Genomic DNA, 22,348 nt, shown 5'->3' on the forward strand with positions numbered 1-22,348 from the left:
GTCTCTGTAACTATTTGTTTGGATTGCTATGAAATTTTCTACAGCACAAGCGTCCCAAGAGTACGAATCCTGACCTTCCCTCTAGTACCACCAGCAGGTTGAGCTTTTTTATTCATACACTGAATAACCAGCAACTAATGTATGGGGACTCGCCATGGAGGTTTCTGCAGATATTCATGGTTCCTTAGGAGTTCGATGATCCTGACTTTTCCTTTAGCGCCACCATTTTCCAGTTTGAGTGAATAATGTTGTGGGATGAATTGCAGCAGCAGCAGCAGCATGTTAGCATTGGCATTGTGAGCATGTTCGTATGCTGAAGTTATTTATTGAGCTGCCTACAGCCTCACAGAGGCAAGAGCCTGGCTGTAGATTCTCCGTCTTAAATATTTTAATATTTTAATATTTACTATATAATGCCTGATGAAGAGCCTGCAGGGTTGAAACGTTGCCTTTTTCTGATCCAGTTGCTCCCCATCAAGGCGTGGTTGGTGCTCGTGACCATAAAGAATTCTCTGTAATGATGTCCAAACATGAAAAAGCCTAAAATCAGTCAGATATCTTAAATGGACATGGTTTTGTCTTTTCAGGAAACCAGGCAACTTGACATGAAAATAAATAAATAAAACAATCTATCAAGCATTCATACAAACAATTCCAATCACAGCCAATTGAAAAGGCTACACACACACACACACACACACACACACACACACACACTACACAAACAGCTACGCGCTACAGTTACCAGGAGGGCAAATATGAAAAAAGAAAAAGGAAATTCATGGTGAATGTTGAAAACAACCTCATGGACATAAGTGTTTCTTTTCTTCAGCGGCTCAGGGAGGAAGAGAAATGTTGGAGACAGTGTGTAAACATGTTGTGAGGCAGAGACTGTGCGCGTGGATTGCATTGAGGCAAACAGAGATATAACCTTTGTTTATGAGTGCAGGCGGGCCTGCTGACAGTGTGTATAAGTCAAGCGAGGCCAGCCCACTCGGAGATCTACTGGCACGCATTAATCAAGCACCAGGGGAGGAGACAAACGCCTCAGCACACCTCCGCAGGACTTTCTAACTAGAGGGAGGGAATGACCACAAGGTTATTGTACCTCCACGAGACAGAGCCGCACTTTGATTCGACACTGCTGCGCTGAAATGCCTCTCTATAAATGTCTACTAACTGTGAACCGCAAGGATGACGGCAATAGACTTTTTAACGTCAGAGAGCGGTTCGTCTGGAGTCATTTCACAGCATGAGTTATTACCGCAATAATATCCAGGAGTGCGTCCTTCAGGGTGATTATGGCTGCGACAGTGATGCAGTAGATGAGAAGCACAGATGGGAATTACTGGTTATTGTTACTGTTTTACAACTGGTAAAAAAAAAAAAGACAACTCAGGAAGAAAACTAATTGAGAGTTTTTCTTTATGTAAATCAGGAACGCAATTGAAACTTGTTCTTTAGTGTCTTTATATTCTTATATATAAAGATAGAAATAAAGATTGCAAGAGATGAAAGGAAAAGGAGCAAACACAGCTTCTGTATTAAAAAAGAGCATTTTATTAAAACAAAATGCTTATTTACAAGGCAAGAGATAATAGCTCTGTTGGAAAAGGCTTTGTACCTTTACAAAAAGGAGAGGAATTTGCATACACAGCCAGCTTGGGAATGATATTTGCATTACAGCAGTTATAGCTTATGACAGTGTCAATTCCACCCTGAAATTTTACTTAGTCACAACAGGACTGATGGAGAGACAAAACAAATGAAAAGTAAAATGGCTTTTTGAATAGTCAGACATCTTAATATAGTTCAAGCAGTGGGTAAAAAAAAATGAAAGAGCATCATCTCTTATTCACAGGACAGCAAAATTCCTCATTTAGCAGGGATGGAAAAAGAAGCTACACAGTTTTCCGTTTAAATAAAAATACAAAATTTGAGGACAAAATGATTTTAGGGAAAAATGTATTCAATGCAGGATCTGGGTGCAGGTGAAATACGACACAGATGCAGCTGAAGCCCACAACAGGATTTTTCCCATCTCTTAAGTTAAAAAGAAAAGTCCCATTAGCTTGATGAGCGGCTCATTATGATACCTACACCAATATTTGTACAGCCTTCTTATCATATTAAAGACGGGGTGACTGGCATCACAGATAAGACTCCTTGTCATTTAGTTATAAAAATAAATATAAGTTGAAGGAGGAATTGTGTTTTCATAAAAAGATTCAGTCCAGGTTTGAGTATTCAACTTACTGGCCGGCCCTGTTCAAACTGCCAATATGACAGTCAGGGTCTTTGTTTCAACTTGATTCCACTTCGCAAACTGTTTCAGTGTACCTTGATCGAGAGAAGAAGAGTCCAACGTGTCCATCAGGCTTCTGTCACAGTGAAGAGCGACGTACATTTAACAGCTGTTGTCTGCGTTTGTCAGGTGCGTTCGAAACGTGAACAAAAAGAGCTTTTCTCGCCCTGCATCGCATCCCACCCGTCTCTCCTCTGGGTTTCTCAGAGCCAGGGGTGCCAGGCAGGGTCCATGCGGCACAGATTGTCCAGGCTGTTTGCTGCAGCCACCAGGGTGTTGACCTTACTCTCCCCTCCTTCGAACTGAGCCAAGTTATGGAGGCGGGTCATGATGGCCGTGACAGCCTTCTGGACCAGCGAGACTAACTGCTGGGAGTCCATGTTCTCTGGCTGGCCGGCCGGGGACAGGGGCATGGACGTGTCCTCTTGGGTCTTCTTGTGCCATGCAATGATCTCGTCACGAAGGACGGCCTTCAGGATGCCGTCCACCTATCAGACACAGAGGAAACGGAGATGTAAATTTTCTTAGAACTGAACGTGTACAATAAAACATTTCGTCTGTAGCTGGTTCCTCAGACAATCACTGCTCTTATTTAGAGACATTTCTCAGATAACGCTGTAGTTAGTTTCTTTTGAGTCAGCGTCCAAATTTACCAGTGTAGCTTCTTAGCTTTGATTCAGGGCAAAATGTGCATGAAAGGCTGACTGCTTTGTTTCATCTCGTCAAACTAGTCACAATAATGTGAAAATGTGATTATGTTGCTGTTGCCACAAAATCTTGCTGACAAAACTGTCTGAAAAAAATGTTACTAAACCTAATTTAACTTTCTTTTTCTTATTTTTAAACTTTATTTTACTGTTTCGACAACAAGACGAAAAGAAAATATTTTCCATATTGAGCGTTTAAGTTCATTGTTGACCTTGGAAACTGTGATTTGAACCTCCCACAACAAAACAAAACAAAACAAAACAAAAACAAACCTCCCCAAACCTCAAAGTCCCTTTTTCCAGCTTTGCGTGGAGCTTTTAACTGCAGTGAGTTTTTCATTTGAACAGATTCCCACTACACATGACTAAAGTTCCATACTTAGGTGACAACTGAGGAAGACCACACGATGAGGTTGAAAGCTCCAGAAAAAGTATGTTTGTGTACTTTGGTTTTTTTTGTTTGTTTTTTCTAGTCGATTAAAAAAACAAAACAAAAAAACAATAACCAGACTTCCATATATTTAGTTTTTATATATTTAGTTAATTATGCAAAACCTTTTCAAAGCTCCGGAGTATAACTATATTGGCGGTAGCTAACGCATTATAGCTGCTCATGAGATTCCTGGCTAATTTGAAAACCGCTGCATCTATCTGATTATGTGCCAAGGGAAGTCGTTTCTATACACTAGGTCTGCCAGTCTCACGGGCACTTTCCTGAGCCATGTGTTCAAAATGTCTGTCATGGGAATGTGAGCAATTAAACGTGATAAAGCTTCAGTTTATATGAAGCCATTTTCCATTCTCAAACATACACATAAAACAAAGCTGTTAACTCCAATTAAGGATGTGTCATTCATTCTTGGGTAAATCTCTCTGTGTTGTTAGGAGCTCATTACGGTGGCACAGAACTGAAATACATAACCATCCAAACCATGACGGGCCTCAACACTAGCAATCATCACCTAACTAGGTACATGCTGTTCCCTACTCTTAGCTTAAGCGTTTTTATGGTTTCAGTCCGCACTAGATTGTTTATATAGTAAGGCTTCACTATATTTGAGTGAATGATTGTTGTGTGTTTGTTGTGTTCCCTGGAAACGTCCATTTTCTTTGACCACAAGAAACTCTGGCACTAGCTCTTAACTAGTTCCCCTCATTGAGTGAGTGTTTATTTACATCTCAAGCACTCCTGCAGCAAGACCTAAAGTATGTGCCAGAGCTATACATAGGCACCACACGCCTGTCATTACTGCCCTGCTGCAGATACATTATACAACCCCCCGACTGTTCCTTCTTTCATTGCATTGTTTTTGTTTTGGTTGTGCCTTAGATAAAAAGCAGAGAGGAAGCTCACTCAGTTTAAGTCCAAAACAAAACCTGCAAAAAGTTGTTTTAAGCGGCCTTACTGCAGAAATCCAAACTGTCTTTTATGTGTACATGCCTGATTAAAGCTAAAATTATACAACAGCTCAAGTGCAAAACATCTCCCAAAACAATGGTTAAAACTCTATTATCTCCCATCAAATGTGCAAGATCACAACAAGTGAGCTTCTGATCATAAACTATATTCAATCTCTATATTCATCTGTAAAATAAAATATTATTCTTATTCCGAGTCGTAGCTTGTTGAAAACACAGGATAATCATAATGTGGCAAGTTCTTGCAGACAAGTTACCTTGAAGTTTGGCTGTGCGAAGCATCGTGCCACGGCGATCATGGAGGCGGTGAGTGGGCCGGAGACGCCGATGGTGGTCAGGAACTCAGAGATGTTTGGCGTCAGACGGAATGGAACGGGGCGATTAGCGTCCAGGTCGCCAGTGGCGTCGTTGATGTCAAAGCGGAAGTAGGAGACATTGAGTTTTCCTGTGTCCTAATAACAGAGAGCAGAGTAAGATTTTAAGTAGCTGTCAGCAGGCTCACAAATGAGTGTGTGAGGTGGACTGTATGTGTGAGAGGGGGGACATTTGTCAATAAAGCACTTCTCAAAAAGATAAAAATATATTTAAAAAAAAAAAAATCTATAAATATTCCTGTCTTCTTATGCCACATAGGCCCTGCAAGAAAATGACTCTTCTTCAGAAAGGCTATGGGAGTTACAAAACAAGCTCACACAAACGAAATGGCTGCCGTTATTGATCTGTGTGCTCTAGACACAGTAACACGTCAAACTATCAGCGGCAGAACATCTATAATCCTCAATTCACTCCCACTCCCCCCCCCCCCTTCGCTCCCCGCTGACTTAAATATATACAGCCAAGTTTTCATCTTTAAGCCTGCATTTATGTGCGAGAGGACCGCTACACAAGCGGCCATTCCAGGGAAGATAAGCTTCCTTATATGAAAAGGTGAGTGGCTCTGACAGCTTTATAGCAGAGCATTTCATTCCAGCTCGTGCTCCCTCTCCTCCTCTGTCTCGCCTCTTCCCCTCCCTCCTCTTTAACTCCCTCCCCTCCTGTCTCTCTCTCTCTCTCTACCCCTACTGTGATTTGCTCCTCCAGGCCCCAGCGGAGGGCCTCAAGGCAGTGGGCTGAAACACCAGCAACCCCCAGGAGACTCCGATATGCCCGCAGACAGTTGGATGTGGAGGCAGCCTTCAGAATGCTAAATCACCAGACTAGTGGCCAGCGATGGCTTCATTTTGGGGCTGGTGTTAATAAGATGACGCGACGGTAGTGTGGCACATGTAGTGAACTTGACTGTGAGAAAATGACAGATACTGGGGGATTTTAAGAACAAATGTCAAGTATCAGAGGAGATGCAGAAACAATTCCACTGGGCAATTCAACAGATTCTCAGGAGATGAGGCTTTTCCTTGTGAAGACAGGTGTTGAAAAAAATAAAACCACTGAATTAATGAACAACAAATAGCAGGTGCCTTATGGACCGATGCCTCACAGCATCTCTCAGCTCCATGAGGACCAACTTAAAGGAATATAAGGTGTCTGTTTAGGCAGGGTGGGGCATGACGCTACTGCTGTGATGTCCTGCCCTTGCACTCTCTCTCTCTGTGTTTGTGTGTGTTTGTGTGTGCGTACACTCTCCGCACCGTAATCCTCCTGTGTCTAATGGGATCTGCGGAGTGGAACAGGCAGAGAGGGGGCTTAATACCAGCGCTTAGCTGCCCGGAGGAACGCCTGTCAGCAAAGGCCGATTAGGATCAGAAGGGAGGGGTGGCCGACTGACACAATCATCTTTAATAATGACTTTAAGAAAGCTGTCTGTGGACCCTGAGCACCAGACAGATGTGTGTGGACTAAGGCGTACACACACACACACACACACACACACACACACACACACACACACACACACACACACACACACACACACACAAATACGGCCTCTTCAAATTGAAACGTCTTTGATAGCTGTAGAGCAGGGGAACTGAATATAATGTTCTGTCAAAACATCCCTCGCATTGACATGGACTGGCTGACTGATAGGCCCAGCGTGAATGTCATGGGGGAGAATGGTAATTCATACGGCCAGATATGAGGAGGGTAATGGTGATCTCTTAATGCATCTATGAGAGTGTATATATATATTCAATTAGCTTCTGTCACATGGATCCCACTTGCCCTTGACAGTGGGTACAACACGTCTCTGTTTGTGCATGTTTGTGTGTTTTTCTTACCTGTGCTATCTGCAGCATCTCAGGGTTGAGCCTGTTGAGGTGGAGCATGAACTCAGCCAGACCTATGAGGGCCAGCTGGATGGTGAACATCTTCCGGAAGGTCCAGTAATCGGTGGCGTTGGGGAAGGTGTGGAGGGCCCACTCCTTCAGCATGCTGCGAGGCACCATGTTGCCCTGCACCTCCTTCAGGATGTCTCGCAGGACCTGGCAGCAGACCGGAGGAGGGGGTAGAGGTTAGGTATGGCCCGTGGTTGAGCCGTTATTGGTTATCATATTCAGTTTCCGTTTTACTCTGTGAAATAGTCGATTAGATAAATACGATCCTATGTCAAAACGTCAAAACGACCAAGGCCAAACGTCGACGACCTGAGAGCACATAATTATCTAGCTATCTAAAATATCAATGATGAATATGTCAGGCTTTTGTACTTAAGAATCAGAGAGCAAAGGGTCTCTGTTATTCCCACCATTTCACCTCTGTTTTGAACCATCATAAAAATGGACATTCATCATAGAGAGGACACAAATTATCTTCCAAAAAAAAAAGCTTTCATAAAACAGAAAACAGTGCAGCCAAAAAAATATAATTAAAATAAAGCAACATTTTTTTTTAGCTTGGGTGATAACCAGTCTGCAGGAACAGGTCAGTTTGTGACCTTGAAGCGTGAGCGAATGACAACACAGCCTGTAGTGCATTCAGCCAATAAGGTGACAGATTCATGTTGATGGTTTTTAACGAAGAACACATTATTTGGTTCATGTAGTAGCTTGGCTGACAACCGCTGATTGATTCACTTATGAGAGCAAATCATCCCTATTCAGTTAAAAACCACGTATCTCCAAATTTGGTGATTTTAATTTATTCAAATTAACCGAAGAATCAAATGCTCCGTTATGGGTTGAGAACATCAAACAATCAGAAACTAATTGGACAATCTGAAAAATGAATTGTCACAAAGCAGCTGAAAACAGCAGTTAGTCTTAACTCTTCAAAAGCTTATGTTTTGGAGATGTGTGATTTTAACAGGACAGTGACAAAATGCTCATTAAACCTTCCTAGCTGCCTGAGACACAAGGCTACTGTTAAATCACAATTCATTCACCTAGACTGCATATTAATGCCAAGTACCAACCTGCGCTGCTGTGTATGTGCTGTCCGTGTTATGAGCGCATGTGTGCAGATGTAGATGACCGTCTCCATACCTGGTGGCTGGCCTGTGTGCCTCTGGCCTGCACAGTGGCTAGACGATCATAATATCGGGAGATAGGGTTGTCATGTTCGATGCCCTTCTTGGCACAGCGCTGTTTATAGATTTCCACCAGTGACAGAGATGAAGGGTTGTCCTCTACCAGCCGCATCTGAGGCGACACTGCCACCACTCGGGGCACTGGAGAGGTGGAGGGAGAGGAAGAAGACAGGATACAGGTGGGGAAGAGATGGGGAGGGGAAACGACAGGGAGGAAATGGGATGTAGGGAAACCCGAAGGGGAAAAGGAAGAGGAGAGAGTGGCAGACAGAAGGAGGTAACAAGAGGGGAAAACAACCGAGTCAGTGACACAAGCTGTAAACATTTGGCTGCAGTTACTAGCAAATAGTCTCTGTTTTACCACAGTGTAAACCTACAGCTAAAATACTCAAGAGTTGGGAAACAGCTACACTGAAGATGAACGCCAGGCAGGGTTAAAGAAGGTAAAAGGCTGTGCATGGGCCTCCCAGTGAAAGCAGTCTAAACATTTACATACACTGGCACCCCAAATCAAATCAATACCAGCCATTCCAGTTGGGAGGAAATGGGTTGGAAGGGACTGCTGAATTCCCCTTCCATATTTCCCCTTAAACAAACCAATCAAGTGCATAAATGGAGAGTGGGCAAACATCTGGGTGGAGGCAAACCACAAGGGGATGACAAGAGAGGAAATAGCGCTTGAAAGCGAATTGAAATTGTGTGCGTGGTGTGTGAGTGAGACAGACACAGAGAGAGAAAGAAGAAAAATGAAAGGAGATGGTCAGTGCCAACTGTTCTCAGTGGACAAACAGGTGCAAAAAAATAAAAAAATAAAAAAGCTGCTTTCCACCTTTTTTTCCCCTCGAGAGAACTGGTGATGATACCGCATAAAAAAGCAGAGAAGTGCTCCTAACATAATCCTAGTGAAATTTCATCCCTTGTCTCTATGTTTTAAAACCTCCTGCACACAGGCCCCATCTCTCTCATCCCTGATCCTACCGGTGAAGAAGAGGTGTCTTTTGGTGGTCTCCTTCCTCTTCTCCAGACAGGGATTGAGGAGGCGCAGGAGCTGCAGGACCCTCTCTTCTCGGCGTGACTCGGTCAGGCAGGCGTCGTTCATCACCAGGTAGGGGTAGATTTTGCCATTGTGGCCGCGGATATAGAGACGACGTGCTGCAGTATTGTGTTTCTGAACGATTTCCACTCTAGGCATGAACCTGGAAAGAGGTGCAGAGAAACAGAAGTGAAGCAATAAGTGGTGCGGGAGGAATGATACATGCTTCTTTAGAGCACGCTAGTGAAAACTTTGTATATTTCTGACTCAAAATGACCAAGATTTATTAAATAAAGATTTCAAATTTGGATTAAAATCACTGGGGGTTTCAGTCTTAACCAGACAGGATAATAAGCATGTTGCCTATACTTTTTATGTGTAGGTAATTCTACATTAATCTGCCATTTAAAACTATTTACTGAAGTATGAACTAAGTATCAAGTAGAACAGAAAAGGGCATCAAAAATGTAATGAGTGCTTGGCGGAGCAGAGCTGGCTTTTGGTTGACGGCTGGTGTAAATTCACTCTCTGGTTTACTAGCCCCAGGTGTCCGTGTGTGGAAAAGTCCTTTACCTTGCAATCTTGATGTAGTAGTGCGTAGGTTTGGGCATGAGGAATTCCCCGGGGATCTCCACCTCAGCTGTCTGTGCGGAGAAGTTGCTGAGGAAGCGGCACTTCTCCTCAATGAGGAAGAACTTGGGCAGCTGTTTGGTCTTGGCCTCGAGGATTTTGATCCATTTTTTCAGCTTGGAGATCAGATTGTGAAGCTTCATGGAGCCCGGCACGCTGAAGTCAAAGTCTGGTAGGGGAGGAAAGAAAAAAAAGTCACGGTAACAACAAGAATCTGGATTCATTAATCTCCTTATTTCCCCAACTCTCCAAGCGTCTCCCACTCTTCTCACCTGCCTTTATAACAGGGAACAGAGAAGCAAAAAGATCACCTGTGCTTCAAATAGCTTTTAAATGACAAGGGCCTGGTGAACTTAATGATTTGGTATCGATGACTGAAAGAAGAATGTGAATTAAAAATGTGAATTGATAGTGGCCAGATGAAATCCTCAGGCTGCCTGAGAAGGTCTTTTCAGCGGGTCAGTGTCTTACACTTTTCCTTCCCTAACTCACCTATCCTCGAAATGCCCTTCAGCAAGACACTAACACCCCAAACGCTCCACTGGAGCTGCTCCCAGCTGCAAACAGCACAAGACTAACAGTAGTGCAGCTCCCAGGTGTGTTTGACCTTTAACCTCCCCTGAAGCTATATGCGCCCATACTTATGCTATAAATACGGATGTTTCTGAGTGACCTTGCCAAATAAAATAGTATAAAGGGTTGCGAACAGCAAACACAAAAGTACTACTCAAAGTAGTGTCAAAATAGAAGTAAGAAAATAAAACTGAAATAAACAGATCATAAAGGATAGCGCTCGAACGCTCATTGGTCAAATGACTTTCATTGCAGTCGGTGCAACGGCTGTTTGAAACCGCAAATGGTTAAGATTAATTAGAGTGAGATCTGGGTATTTACCTTACCATTATTTACCCAGTAACATGTACTAAGAACACCTTGTTATTCACAGCAATGGCCTAAGGGAGGGCAGTGGTTACACAAACTTACATCTGGGAAATGTCCATTATAAATATTGTGTGGCACCGTTGGTCACTCCACTCCAGCAGTGTGGTGCAGTGCCTTGCTTAAGAGAACTTCACGGATAAGTTATTCATGGCAGGATGGCAGCACAAGGAGAGCTGTTTGCTCTATCGACTTAAAGCTCCCTGGCGGAGGAAGGGAGCTGATTAAATTAGAGCTATAAAAATGAGAGTCTTAAAGTATTAAATTCCTGTTTCAAGTCACAACTCATATTGCACATAACATATTGTGATGAGCTGTAGCAATAACAACAGAAGGAGGGGAAGTGAGCCAGGCAGGTTTTCCATTTTAGAGTAAAGCCCCCAGGACATCTCTGTAACATGAATGCGCACACACACATACACACACACACAAACATCTACCTCTCCTATTTCAGTACACCCCGTTGTGCTGCCTGTTATAATGAATCCATGAAACTGCAAGGCCTTGCCATTTCAAACCCGTTCAATCTCTCCCAGAGTGAGACCTCCTAATACTTTAAATAAGCCCTTTAAAACAGCCAATGTTCTTTTCGGAGTGGCCCTATTTCGCTATCCGTCTGCCTGCAATTCACCTGCCTCGATACCAGAGGTAAAATTGAAACAGTCCTGAGAAATTGCAACCCGACAACAATTCAGCACCATAAAAGTGTATAATGCCTACAAATAGAAAAAGCGGGACATGCTCCACTCCTTCAGAGCCATGAAGCAATACAGTAATATCATTCCATCTTTATCAGATATAAAACATTTACCCGTTTATCTGGAGACAGCTGCACAAGATACACAGGCATTATGCTATTATAACTACTAAATACACGAATATTTAAAGTAGTTAAAATGAAATGTTTCGTTAAACACAAACAACAATGACTTTTCTGACAACTGGTAAAACAATATTTCACTTGTTTTGTGCTCTAATTGTGTTAGTGATGGTCAGCTGCAGCACTTCCACATCTCTTGTTAAAACCAGATCAGTGGTGCATCGTGCATGACACATTATGTGTAAACAAATGAAGAAAAAACATGTGAAACTCCTTGTTTCAGTCAAATACAATTAGTAAAACTAACAAACACTGTGGTGCCCCCCTCAGGCCGACCATTACAAAGCGCTCCAGTTATTGCACATGATGCACGGACTGTCGCTTCATCACTTTCAGTATTTCAGTAATAGTAGTCAACAGTCAATAGAAGTATTTTCCAATTTATCCATTGGTCTCATTAATATAAGAGTGATATTTTTAAATGTCATAATTAACCTTCTGATAGAACGTTTATTTTGCATGGACAGTGATTTGTAAACGTGTAGCAATGTTAAAAATACAGACAGCTGCTGAGAGAAACTGCAGAAGTGCTCTGCAGTGAGTGCAATTTAGCCAGTAAGACCAGAGAAGAGTTATTTTCAGCCCCCCCTGAACTCATCTTTGACCCCTGCTCTGTCAGCTAGCAGAGGGAACAGGCTGCTGAGAGAAAGAGTGTGAGAGAGTGTGGTGTGGAAAGTAACCAGGCTGCTCTCTGACCTGTGTGTAGAAACCAGGGCTAATATTCTGCCCTACCTGCCCTGCCTGACAGACCACAGCAGAGAATCTGCTCTGGTGTACTAAATTATGGATCCAGACTCAGGGGGTGGGCCACCTCTGTATATACAACCATCACTCCCTCATGTACTGCCCTGTTACTGACTGCGGGATATTATGTGTCGCACGTGTGTGGTGAGATGGAGTCGAGTCGACTTTATTATGTCAGATTGGTGGGTTGTGCTTGTGAGCGTCATCACAGCAGCATGGATGGGAGTAGAGTTTCATATTTAGAGCTTCTGAATGAAGGTACATAGGTCATAGGTGCTAAGCCAAATTGCTATACAGAATTATAATGAGTTACATTTAACTATGTTAAATATCATTTTAGCATGACAAATGACTATTCAGGCAAAGAATTAAAAAGCCAAGAAACTTTTTTCAGAAAAAGCTCTTCTGACAAAAGTCTCTGGAACAGATCCAGTGCTAAAACAGTAACTCATGCAAATAGCATTCGCCGTAATTGGATTTGAATGCCTCCCTGCTGCCAAATGTTATATGTGCAAACATAAACCCATATTTTCCGGCCCACAAACCCTGTGAAAGCGAGTGAGCCACTAACGTGGTGCGGGGAATGGGAGCTTGGCTGCTCAGCAGCTCTGTAAACCCTGTTTGTTCCGCTCTAGAAGGCTTGTGTGGTTTCAGTCTCTGTCGGCCCTGCTCCCACGTCGCCGTGGGGACAGCTGGGTAGCGATGGTCGGCAGGCACCCTGCGAGGCAGAAGCCCTGGTGACGCCTGGCTGCGTGAGCACAGCTGGCACTGCAACATCTGGTAAGATTCATCAGCACAACGTTCACCGTGAGTCTCAATCAGTCTTGTTTGTGTTGTTCATTCAGTCAGTCCATGCGTCGTTCCCATGCTTTTGCTCACTAATGTCATCACACCTGTCTTTATGTTTCCTCTTAGGCTCTTATTCCTAATATTATGGCTTTTTCTTACTTAGTCAGGTGATGAATTTTTCCCTAGCTGCTTCTCATTCACTTGCTCTCCATGTCCTCAGCTTTATTGGCCAGTCTCAGGACCAGTGGATGGGAAAAGCACTGAAGAGCAGAGCAGGTAAAACGAGCAATCAAGAGGAAAGACCGGGGTGTTTACTGTGAGAGTAACTCAGTGAACATGTATGTGCAGTCCGTAGGACACAGCAAAGAGTTTTATTTGAACACTAAAAGCTGCTGGAGCTGCGGACGGTCCTTGTTTAAACCAGGTCCAGTGAACTGTGTTCAACTCCCTTATGTAATGTAGGAAAACAGACACGTGGCTTCCAAAAACAGGGGAATGATTGTTTTGAGAAAATGTCTCAGAGGGAGCCTTGGCTTAACAACAACTGCACCTGTCCTGTTGGATTCCACAGCTTTCATATGAATCTCAACATGCAGCCCAAAATACTGGAGGCTTCAACATTGCCTTACAAGAACACACATGGTTTATCACAGACTTTTTCTTTTCAAATGTGTTAATCCAAAACCCAAAACTGAGGACAGATCAGAGAACTGCCTCTCATAGCAGTGTGTCTTTCCAACTCCTAATCTTTGATGTTGCATCAACGTACAACACCTGAGAGAATACGATTGGGAAGGTAGAAAATGTGTCATCAACAATTTGAAGACTGGGCTGGATACGGTCTATAACTCAACATCAAGTAAAACAAAGAACAGTGGATGTTTCTAATGATAGCCCAACATGAACCACTGCTGGTATATCATCTTACCTTGAATACTTAAGTGAGCCCACACAGTCAAGAGTTATTTGTGTTGGTAATTCATTCCCAATTCTACTCTACAATGAATGATCTTCACTGTATTGGGAATATAATAGATACTCTGGTATTGCTTTACACCAACATACAGCAGAGGAAGGGAATAAAATGTTTCATCTCTGTGCCTCAGTGGCTGAAGTAGAAGTAGACTCTTGAATTCACGTAACTGTTCCAATATCTTAGTGTTATATTCACTTTTGTTATAGCACACTGACTGTAAACAATGCTTTCAATGCAATGGTTTCCTGACAAAGACGATAACACAGCAGCTACAACTTACAATGAAACAGCACTTGACCGGTGGCTGGTAGTACTTTGTCTTTAACAATAGATAGTTAAAATAAATTTACATGTCAGAATAAAATGGCATAAGTTGCCCAGTGCCAATATGGTGAAAATCACTTAACTCACATCACTACAGCCTCGGGTGGACTCAAGTCCATAAAACCTACATTGAGAATCCATTTCACTCTGACACAAAAAACTGCCAAGAAATAAAGTAATTTCATTAGAGTGCATTTCAGTAGAGAGATATAGTGTTTTACAGACTTTTAAATGCTACTCAGACTGAAAACTGAACTTTTACACACTGAGTTATTTCTTTCATAGTTTCTGCAGAGGCAGGAGCAAAATAAAGTCTTCTGCTTTATTTCATCAAACCTTGACGGGTTGTTGAGATCATCACCGCAGTGCAGCACCAGCTTAGATTAGAAATGCCGTGTAATAAAGACATAAAGCAGACAAATAGACCCACAAACACACACACACACAAACACTCATTCACACAACTATTTCTGACCAGTCACCAGCCCCAACCCCGCACTGAAATCAAATCATCTGTTTGGAAACCTTAATTACGTTGCACAACACCAATGCTCCAGCTGCTCAAAGCGACAGTGCACTCTGTCCTGGCAGATATGATATGAGCAGCACAAGTGTCCATGCAGACACAAGGTAACCTGTTCAATTTATTGCTACAGAGGCCAGTTGGGCACCTGGCTTATCATTTAAACTAGTGTAGACATACAGTAACAGCAATGCTGCTCTTGTTTGCTGAAAGGTAGCTGATGTCTGATGCAGGGCTTTAGGGAGAAGAGATAAGAGGTGTTGCTGGTTTCACTACATGCCCAGTTGTCTCACCTTGTCAAATACTCACACAGCTTTCTTTGTTGCCTGAAAACATATGCCTCACGTTTTTAGTCTCTTCAAAATTGTTATGATGAGGTTGGAAAAAGGTAATACCAGTGATGCTAAATGTTAACATTACTGACAGCCATAAAACTAAAGTGAACAAACAACTAAGTTCAAAAGGTAAACACAGGAAACAGAGGGCGGGCATTTGTAAACAACAACCTCAAAATGAAAGGGCTCCTCAATGGTCGTTTCTCTTCCTGTCTGTTTTGTATAGTTCTATGTCTATACAGGAGGTGAGTATATTTAAAAAGCCAACCAACCTGTTGTGAACTGCCCCTTCATCTTCTGGAAAACAGGGTCCTGGGCTGTGGCCTGAGCCCGGCGGGCTAGCGACTCGGAGGCGGCGCTGGAGAACATGGTGGAAACATTGGAGACGTTCTCCAAGCCAACACCGAAGGTGCTAACCAGCTTCTTGACAAAGTTGAGTGTGTGCGGTGTGATCTTGGCGTCAGACACTGCCCCACTCTTTTCAAAGGCCACCGAGTAGCATTTAGCCAGGCCCTGCTGGAGCTGCCTCAAGACCTGCAGAGAGAGTTATAGTAATATTAGAGTTGCCATGACATTATTCTCCAATCCTAAATAAGGTCTGATCTCTGTCAATCTCTGCATAAATTAAAGCTGAAAAACCTCATCTGACACACAGCTAAGCAACAGATATATATATATATATATATATATACACACACACACACACACACACTTTTCTTAAGCAAAGATGCAGCAGTGTGATGTCATACAGCAACCAAAGCAAGGGAGAGAGGTGAAGTGATGATGGTGTAGCATTCCTGTGCCCCTGCTTGCCCAGTGGAACGAAGCATAGAGCCTGCAGCTGCTGCTGTGTGCCTCAAACCATCACAGATAATCACACGGACACACACACACACACACACAACAGAAGACTTCCAGGCCTAAATCCCTTGCTCCATCCTACACACTCACCGCACCCATCCATCACCTGTCTCAGTCTTCTCTCCTCCTGCTGCCTCTGCCAGCCCCCCCCCCCCCCCCCCCCACCCCCACCCACAGACAAGTTACCGCCCAGCATGGTTAAAACAATTTGAGGCGGCACCAAGTTAGATTTGGACTATTGTGTAAGGCCAACCTCACCTGCACTGGCACCCGCACAATATGCAAGCCCAAAAAAGGCGCAGGCTGAATGAGTGATTGAAGTTGACAACATAAGGGATTTGAGAAAATTCCAGCTGAGACATAATTAAGTTATGGGGGAAATCTAGTATCTAGTATGTTCTTGGGTCTACTGGCTATTCTGTCTTGAATATAATCATCAGTAGCCTGGCCTCTTTATGGCAACACGCTACTTCAATCAGGGATAGAAGACAGTGACGACCTATTAGCAGACAAGTCATATCACCTTAGACTAAACAGCTGTGTTGGACCACCAGAGAGACAGTATCTGCCAAACTGTGGTCATCTGGTTGACCAGGTGGTGTGATACACATATACACGCCATCAGCACGCCAACTTGCTTTCACACATATGCACAGATGCATATGACAATTCTCACATCCAGCTGTATTATTTTCTCACCATCTGATCTGCCAGAAACTCACACGTAGCGACAAAGTCAGACACACACGAAACCAGCACCTTTGTTCTTCTCACCTCTTCGTGCCAATTCTCCCTGAACCAGACCATCTGGTCCACGATGCCCTCCAGGGAGGAGAGCAGGGTGGGGTGTAGCTCCCGCTGCATGTGCATGATCCGGCTGCAGCGCCACATTGGGGCAGTGGCCCGGATAGGCCCGGGGTCGGAGGCCCCTGAGTGAGGCTGGGCTCCCACTGAACTGGGCTGCTGCTGTCCAGATGCATCTGGGGAGAAGAGTGGATAAGAGGAGGGAGGAAAAGGCGGCAGGGAAGGAGATGTGACAGAGAGGAGAATAAAGGAGAAAGAAAGGAAACAGGAGAAAGATGGGTAGAAAAAGAAAGAAAAGTAGAGCGTAATCAGGATTGGAAGACCCAACCGAAGGAAAAAAAAACCATGGGTAAATTCTACAGTTTCTTAAAGTACAAACCATTTTGAAGAACAGATTCGCAGTTCAGAAAAACAATGTGGAAAGTTTTATGGTCCATGGCATATTTCCATATGCTATAAACTTGTTTCTTCACCTATATGTACTTTTAAATATATTAACTCTATATTAACTTCAAAAAGCTTTTATCATCAGAGCGTGGTGAAGAAGAAACACACTACACACAGCCATGTTTACGTACCACTTTTGTAGCGCTCCCTCTGCTCGATCTTGAGCGTCAGGTAAAGGGTGCGGATAGGGAAGTAGACAGCCTGGGGGTACACTCGTCCCACCTAGCAGATAAAAGAGGGTCACAGATTACATTTCAAAGACTCCCCCTCAGGACCACAAAGGAGAGAGAGACAGAGAGAGAGAGAGAGAGAGGAGGCAGACAGAGGTGGAGAAGGAGGAGATGGAGAGAGCGAGAGGGACAGAGAGAGATACTGTTTGTGTCTGTGTGTCAGAGAGAGATAGAGAGAGAGAGACAGAGAGAGAGCGAGAGAGACACAGAGAGAGAGAGAGAGAGAGAGAGAGAGAGCGAGAGCGAGAGAGAGAGAGAGAGAAAGCGAGAGATCATACTGATACAGCCAGAAACCTCTGCTATAACAGAGGGAGTGTTTGAAGCTTTGAGCCAGGGGAGTTATGGAAGTTAAAAACACGTCATGGCTGAATTACAAAACTGAATGTGACTGATGATGAAATTGCCCTCAAGACTTTCAAGAAAAGTCACTGACAACATTGGAAGGCTTAATGGTTGAAGTCAGGACATATGAGGTTTCAAGTTTTAAACGCATAGCAAATTCTCCTCAAACTTAGTGGAGTAGGATTCCTTTGATAAGTAAGGTAGCAGGTGAATACAGTGTATACCTTTGGTGTATAATTTATAAATCTGTCTCAGGTTACAGCTCAGTGTGAAGGTAGGATTAGTTAGCTACATGGCCTGAAGTTCAGCATCCAAGATGCATCATTTTATGAAATCAAAATTCTCAATTCATGTAAAATTTCTGCTACTAAACCAAGAAATGAACAAACCTTTCAAACGGAAAATTAGGGAGTTCTCTTACCAGCATATGTGGTAGATATTTTCTTTCCTTCCTCAGTTTATCATATGGATCAAGGTATAGTTAAGGCAAATTCACATACTGTAGGTTTCCTTTATTAATCATCCATTCCATGATTCCCTGATTTAGTAATTCTCAAACAATCCAAATTCTGCACTCGTCACCAAATTAATTTCTAATACACAAGAGGGCGACCACTGTGACACACTGCACACAGAAACTGTAAAGGAATCACCCTTTGACTGAGAGAGGTAAACTCCACACTGATATAGTTGTGTGTGTTTGACATTTGGCTATCACCGTGACTGCACAAAACGAGTGCCTAAAGGTAGAACATGAGCTGTGACAAAGCTCCCTAAAATGCCATGATCTGCCATTTTTAAAAACTATAAGCAGAGGCAAAATAAGCTCTTGCCCGCAGCTTTTCTTTTTAGACCATTTCCAAGGTGGTAATCTTACAGGACAGGCATTTTCATATAATCCAAGAGTAACATATATATATATACACACACACACAATATATTAATTTATATGCTTATTCTTAGTCTCATTTTAAGTCTCATCTTGGAGGTTTTTGTTAGTTTTTTAAAACTGATAGGAATGATGACAAATACAAAAACAATAACCAGGTTGTAAAAAAAAAAACAACAAAAAAACAACAAAAAAAAAACTAGTACAGAGTTTTCATAGAGACTCTAGGTGGAAGAAATCTGTGAGCCTGGATTTAGGACCGCTGGATATTGGTAGAAGACCAAACCACAAGGTTCTCTCAGATCTCAGAGCAAAATTTCACAGGCTGCAATTACATGGCTACTTGATCCCTTCTAGACCCTCCATACGCCTGAGGGGCAGAAAGGGATACCTCCACGTCTCAACAACAAAACTGGGCTCAATACTGATTAAAGGCGGGTTGAGGATGGATAGTGGTGGTGGTGGTGCTGGTGGAGGATACAGGAGAGAGATGGAGAAGGAGAGAGAAGAAGTTTTTTTTTTTCCCACACCTTAACTTCAGGCTAAATGTATTTTGGATCTTTAAGCTTTTCTTGACTCGATCGACATTCCTCTGACACCTAGCCCAGTTCTTCAGAGGGATTCTCGAGCCGAACAAATCAAGCTCACACAAAAACTAGCTTAGGTTTAAGGCTGCCAAAGGTGAGAATAGGTCAGCCAACAGCTAACTAGAACATACTGTAGTTCTCCTTGGACTACATGGACTACTTATAAGAGCTGTTCTGGATCTCAGCAGGTCTCAAATTCTTCAAGACACTCAGTTCCCTAAATGCAGGTAACTCACAACTAGCAGGGGAGACCGATAGGATTAACTCGGTGGTGAAAGAGGCTGCTGCTGTTGGAGGTCTAAGTCTGGGCAGCCTGGATGATACAAAAGGAAAGAAGGAAAACTTGTAGGAAATTCAACTACATATGGTGAGCTATATAGTAAAGCACCTTTAGCCACCACCAAACGGCTTTAACTATTCTTTACCGGCTAAAGGAAAGTCGATGAAGTACAATGCTTTCAGTACAAAAAGCCACAGCCTCAGTCACGAACAACTTAAAATAAATTAGTGTTACATCTTTCTACTGCAAATAAGTCAAGTGAATACTGTATACACACCTCTGCACCTAACAACTAACTATACAGAGTTCGTAATTGTTTACACTGCCTTTCCGAAATCTCATATTTTCAATTTTTATGAATATACAGTAAATGTTCTGACAAAAAGACAGATGTAGAATGAAAAATTACACCACTGGGATGAGAAGTGAAGGACTAGAGTCAGGAGTAACGAGAAGAGAGGGAGTTCTAAGTGGCAGCTAACAGCAGCATTAAAGATGAAAGAGGAAGTACGGCAGAGAGGAAGAGGAGGAACCAGAGATCAGCACGCTAATGGGAAGATAAGAAATGTCATATTTCGGTGAGGCTGAGGTGGGCTGAGGGGAAGAGGGCGAGTGGTAGACAAGGAGGAGGCAGCAAGGGAGGATGGGAGTGCGTGTGGGGAGGGGTGGTGAGATTCTCTGTTAACTTCTGATTCATCTTCCCGCCTGCCCCCAGGCGCTCTTCTCCTCACCTTCATCAATATTTCAACGTACGTTTTTTAAACATCCCGCCGCCGCAGAGAAACTCTAAATAATTCAGGCAAGCGGCAGAGATAAAGCCTGCCATGCATTAAAATGTGGTTCTCTTTACATAAAAAATCAGAAGAAGAAAAGAGTGCCAACCTTTTACCCTTCACTCATTACAGGGTGATGAGGCAGACCAAAGGAAGGCTTGGATCTCCAAAGATGGAAAACCTCTCCATTCATATACATGCAAAAGGCAGGTACTAGTTTAAGTGGTTCAACTATAACTCAAGAGGCCACAACCTATTAACAACCAGATGTCCGGCTCAAGTATCCTTTAGATAGATAAAACACCTAAAAAAGGATTAATGCGGTCTATAAAAATCCAAGATAAAAACGTAAATGCAAATTATTCAGCATATTCATTAAACAGCTAACTTGCATTAAGCCAGGTTGTTAATAGGCTTAGCAATCAACCATCTGCATGTTAAAAAGTATCATCACTTCATCACATACTTGGTCCGTCTTTTCACGATGCTACTACATCTATCTGTTACATTACCCACTTGGATTTTAAAACCCTGTCTCTTCCCTCCCTTCTCTTTTTCCTTCTCCACTCCTTCTCTCATATCCTCTATACAATATTCCTGCTCTGCTGAGAGGATTGGTTGTTTGTTATAGCAGACTACTCTTTGAAGATCAACCTCTTCAAATTGTGCAGAAATAATACTCCATTAAGCAAAGCAAATTAGTCCTCGGTTTAATTACTAGCTCTGTTCCTGCAGTGCGGATGCGTACGATATTAACTTTATAATCATTTCTTGAACAAATAATTTAAGAACCAATTCACCAGGGACTGGTGAAAGCCAATAAATTGCTAAAAGGGACAGTGAACGAGTCTGAATGCTTAGTTTGGTAAATAGAAAAGCAGGAGAGAGAGAGAGAGAGGCCACGTTGGCGTGAATGCAGTTAATTTATCTTGATTAGAAAGATGTGCTTGAGCACTAATGCTAACACACCAGCCAGATGTGCCCCCCAAAAATGGATGAAAGAAGCCAAGGAAAACAACATTAATGATTGATCGGTGGGGCAGGCATCCAGGCACGAAATTTAAGACTACAAAATGTAAATGCAACAAGGGCAGGGAAAAGAACATATTCTAAATTGTAAGATTATTTGACAATGCTGTTTGACAGATGTTTTCGGTGGAAGTTACCAACACAAACAAGAGGATTTTGGCTTTTTTTGTTTTGTTTTGTTTGTAGAGGCCTTACCTGGCTGATTAGGTTGAGCAGAGGTTTGCCTTCTGAACCAACCAGGCAGGTCAGGAGCTGCGGTATCCACGCCAGCCACTGGATGGGCGGGACTCCAATGCAGTACTTGTCCACGGCATCTGCCAGGGTGTTCTTGTCATCAAAGCTGAGTAGCCACAACACCTAGAGGTGAAAGTGACGTCAGGAGGAGACACAGGTAAGAAAGAGAGGAACGACAAAAACAACAAATTGAATGCAACACTATTCTGCTAAATTAGAATATTCCATAAATTTCACAACAAAACAACTATCGTAAGACACCAAGTTACAAGAGGTAAGGTCTCTATCATCAATTAGACCCATTGCTGCTTCCCTGGCTCTGTTCACAGCAGGAAGGGGACCGCAGAGGAAGGAATGAGTTCACTGTCTCCCTATGATCAAAGCTGAGCCAATGTGGAGGTGATCTCTCCTCCCCTGGTGCGCTTGTGTGTGCATCTAGATTATGATGAAGACATTAACCCCACTCAAACCCCCCCAGGCTCTCTTCAGTGAGCCAACCCGGGTACACAGATTGTGTATAATTACTGATAATGACTGGTCATCTCACTTCATCCATCAGGACTAAGCGCTGCCAACCCAGCTTGGCAGCACAATACCAGGGAGGGTCACCAGGAAAAAAAATGTAACTGGAACGTGAAGCTAGTAGAGGCCATTATTAGAACAGATAATGACAGTAATGCCTGATGTTAACACTGGACGTGGCAAGGCCGTATTTATTATTTATCCAGCCTGACACAGAGAGGTAGCTGGTAGCTTTCGCTCTCTAGATGAGTCTCTCTAATCTGACTCTCCTGTGGCTCTTTGA

At 43.0% G+C, this 22,348-nt stretch overlaps 1 protein-coding gene across 2 annotated transcripts in view; it reads right to left on the minus strand.

Annotated features, from left to right (window-relative positions):
• Nucleotides 1-1,537: 1,537 nt before the first annotated feature.
• The window catches only part of trrap (transformation/transcription domain-associated protein), an 81,741-nt gene continuing 60,930 nt past the window's right edge, over nt 1,538-22,348 (minus strand). For both annotated transcript variants that reach the window (XM_056365940.1, XM_056365939.1), the window contains 10 exons: nt 21,505-21,666; nt 17,311-17,401; nt 16,703-16,908; nt 15,340-15,601; nt 9,501-9,726; nt 8,873-9,090; nt 7,851-8,035; nt 6,648-6,851; nt 4,689-4,883; nt 1,538-2,793 (listed from right to left, as the gene is read on the minus strand). In XM_056365940.1, the coding sequence (XP_056221915.1) occupies nt 2,509-2,793; nt 4,689-4,883; nt 6,648-6,851; nt 7,851-8,035; nt 8,873-9,090; nt 9,501-9,726; nt 15,340-15,601; nt 16,703-16,908; nt 17,311-17,401; nt 21,505-21,666 (2,034 nt within the window). In that variant the 3' untranslated portion in view covers nt 1,538-2,508. The remainder of the gene's footprint in view (nt 2,794-4,688; nt 4,884-6,647; nt 6,852-7,850; nt 8,036-8,872; nt 9,091-9,500; nt 9,727-15,339; nt 15,602-16,702; nt 16,909-17,310; nt 17,402-21,504; nt 21,667-22,348) is intronic.

The sequence above is a fragment of the Seriola aureovittata genome, chromosome 21, assembly GCF_021018895.1.
Source record: "Seriola aureovittata isolate HTS-2021-v1 ecotype China chromosome 21, ASM2101889v1, whole genome shotgun sequence".
NCBI lineage: Eukaryota > Metazoa > Chordata > Actinopteri > Carangiformes > Carangidae > Seriola > Seriola aureovittata.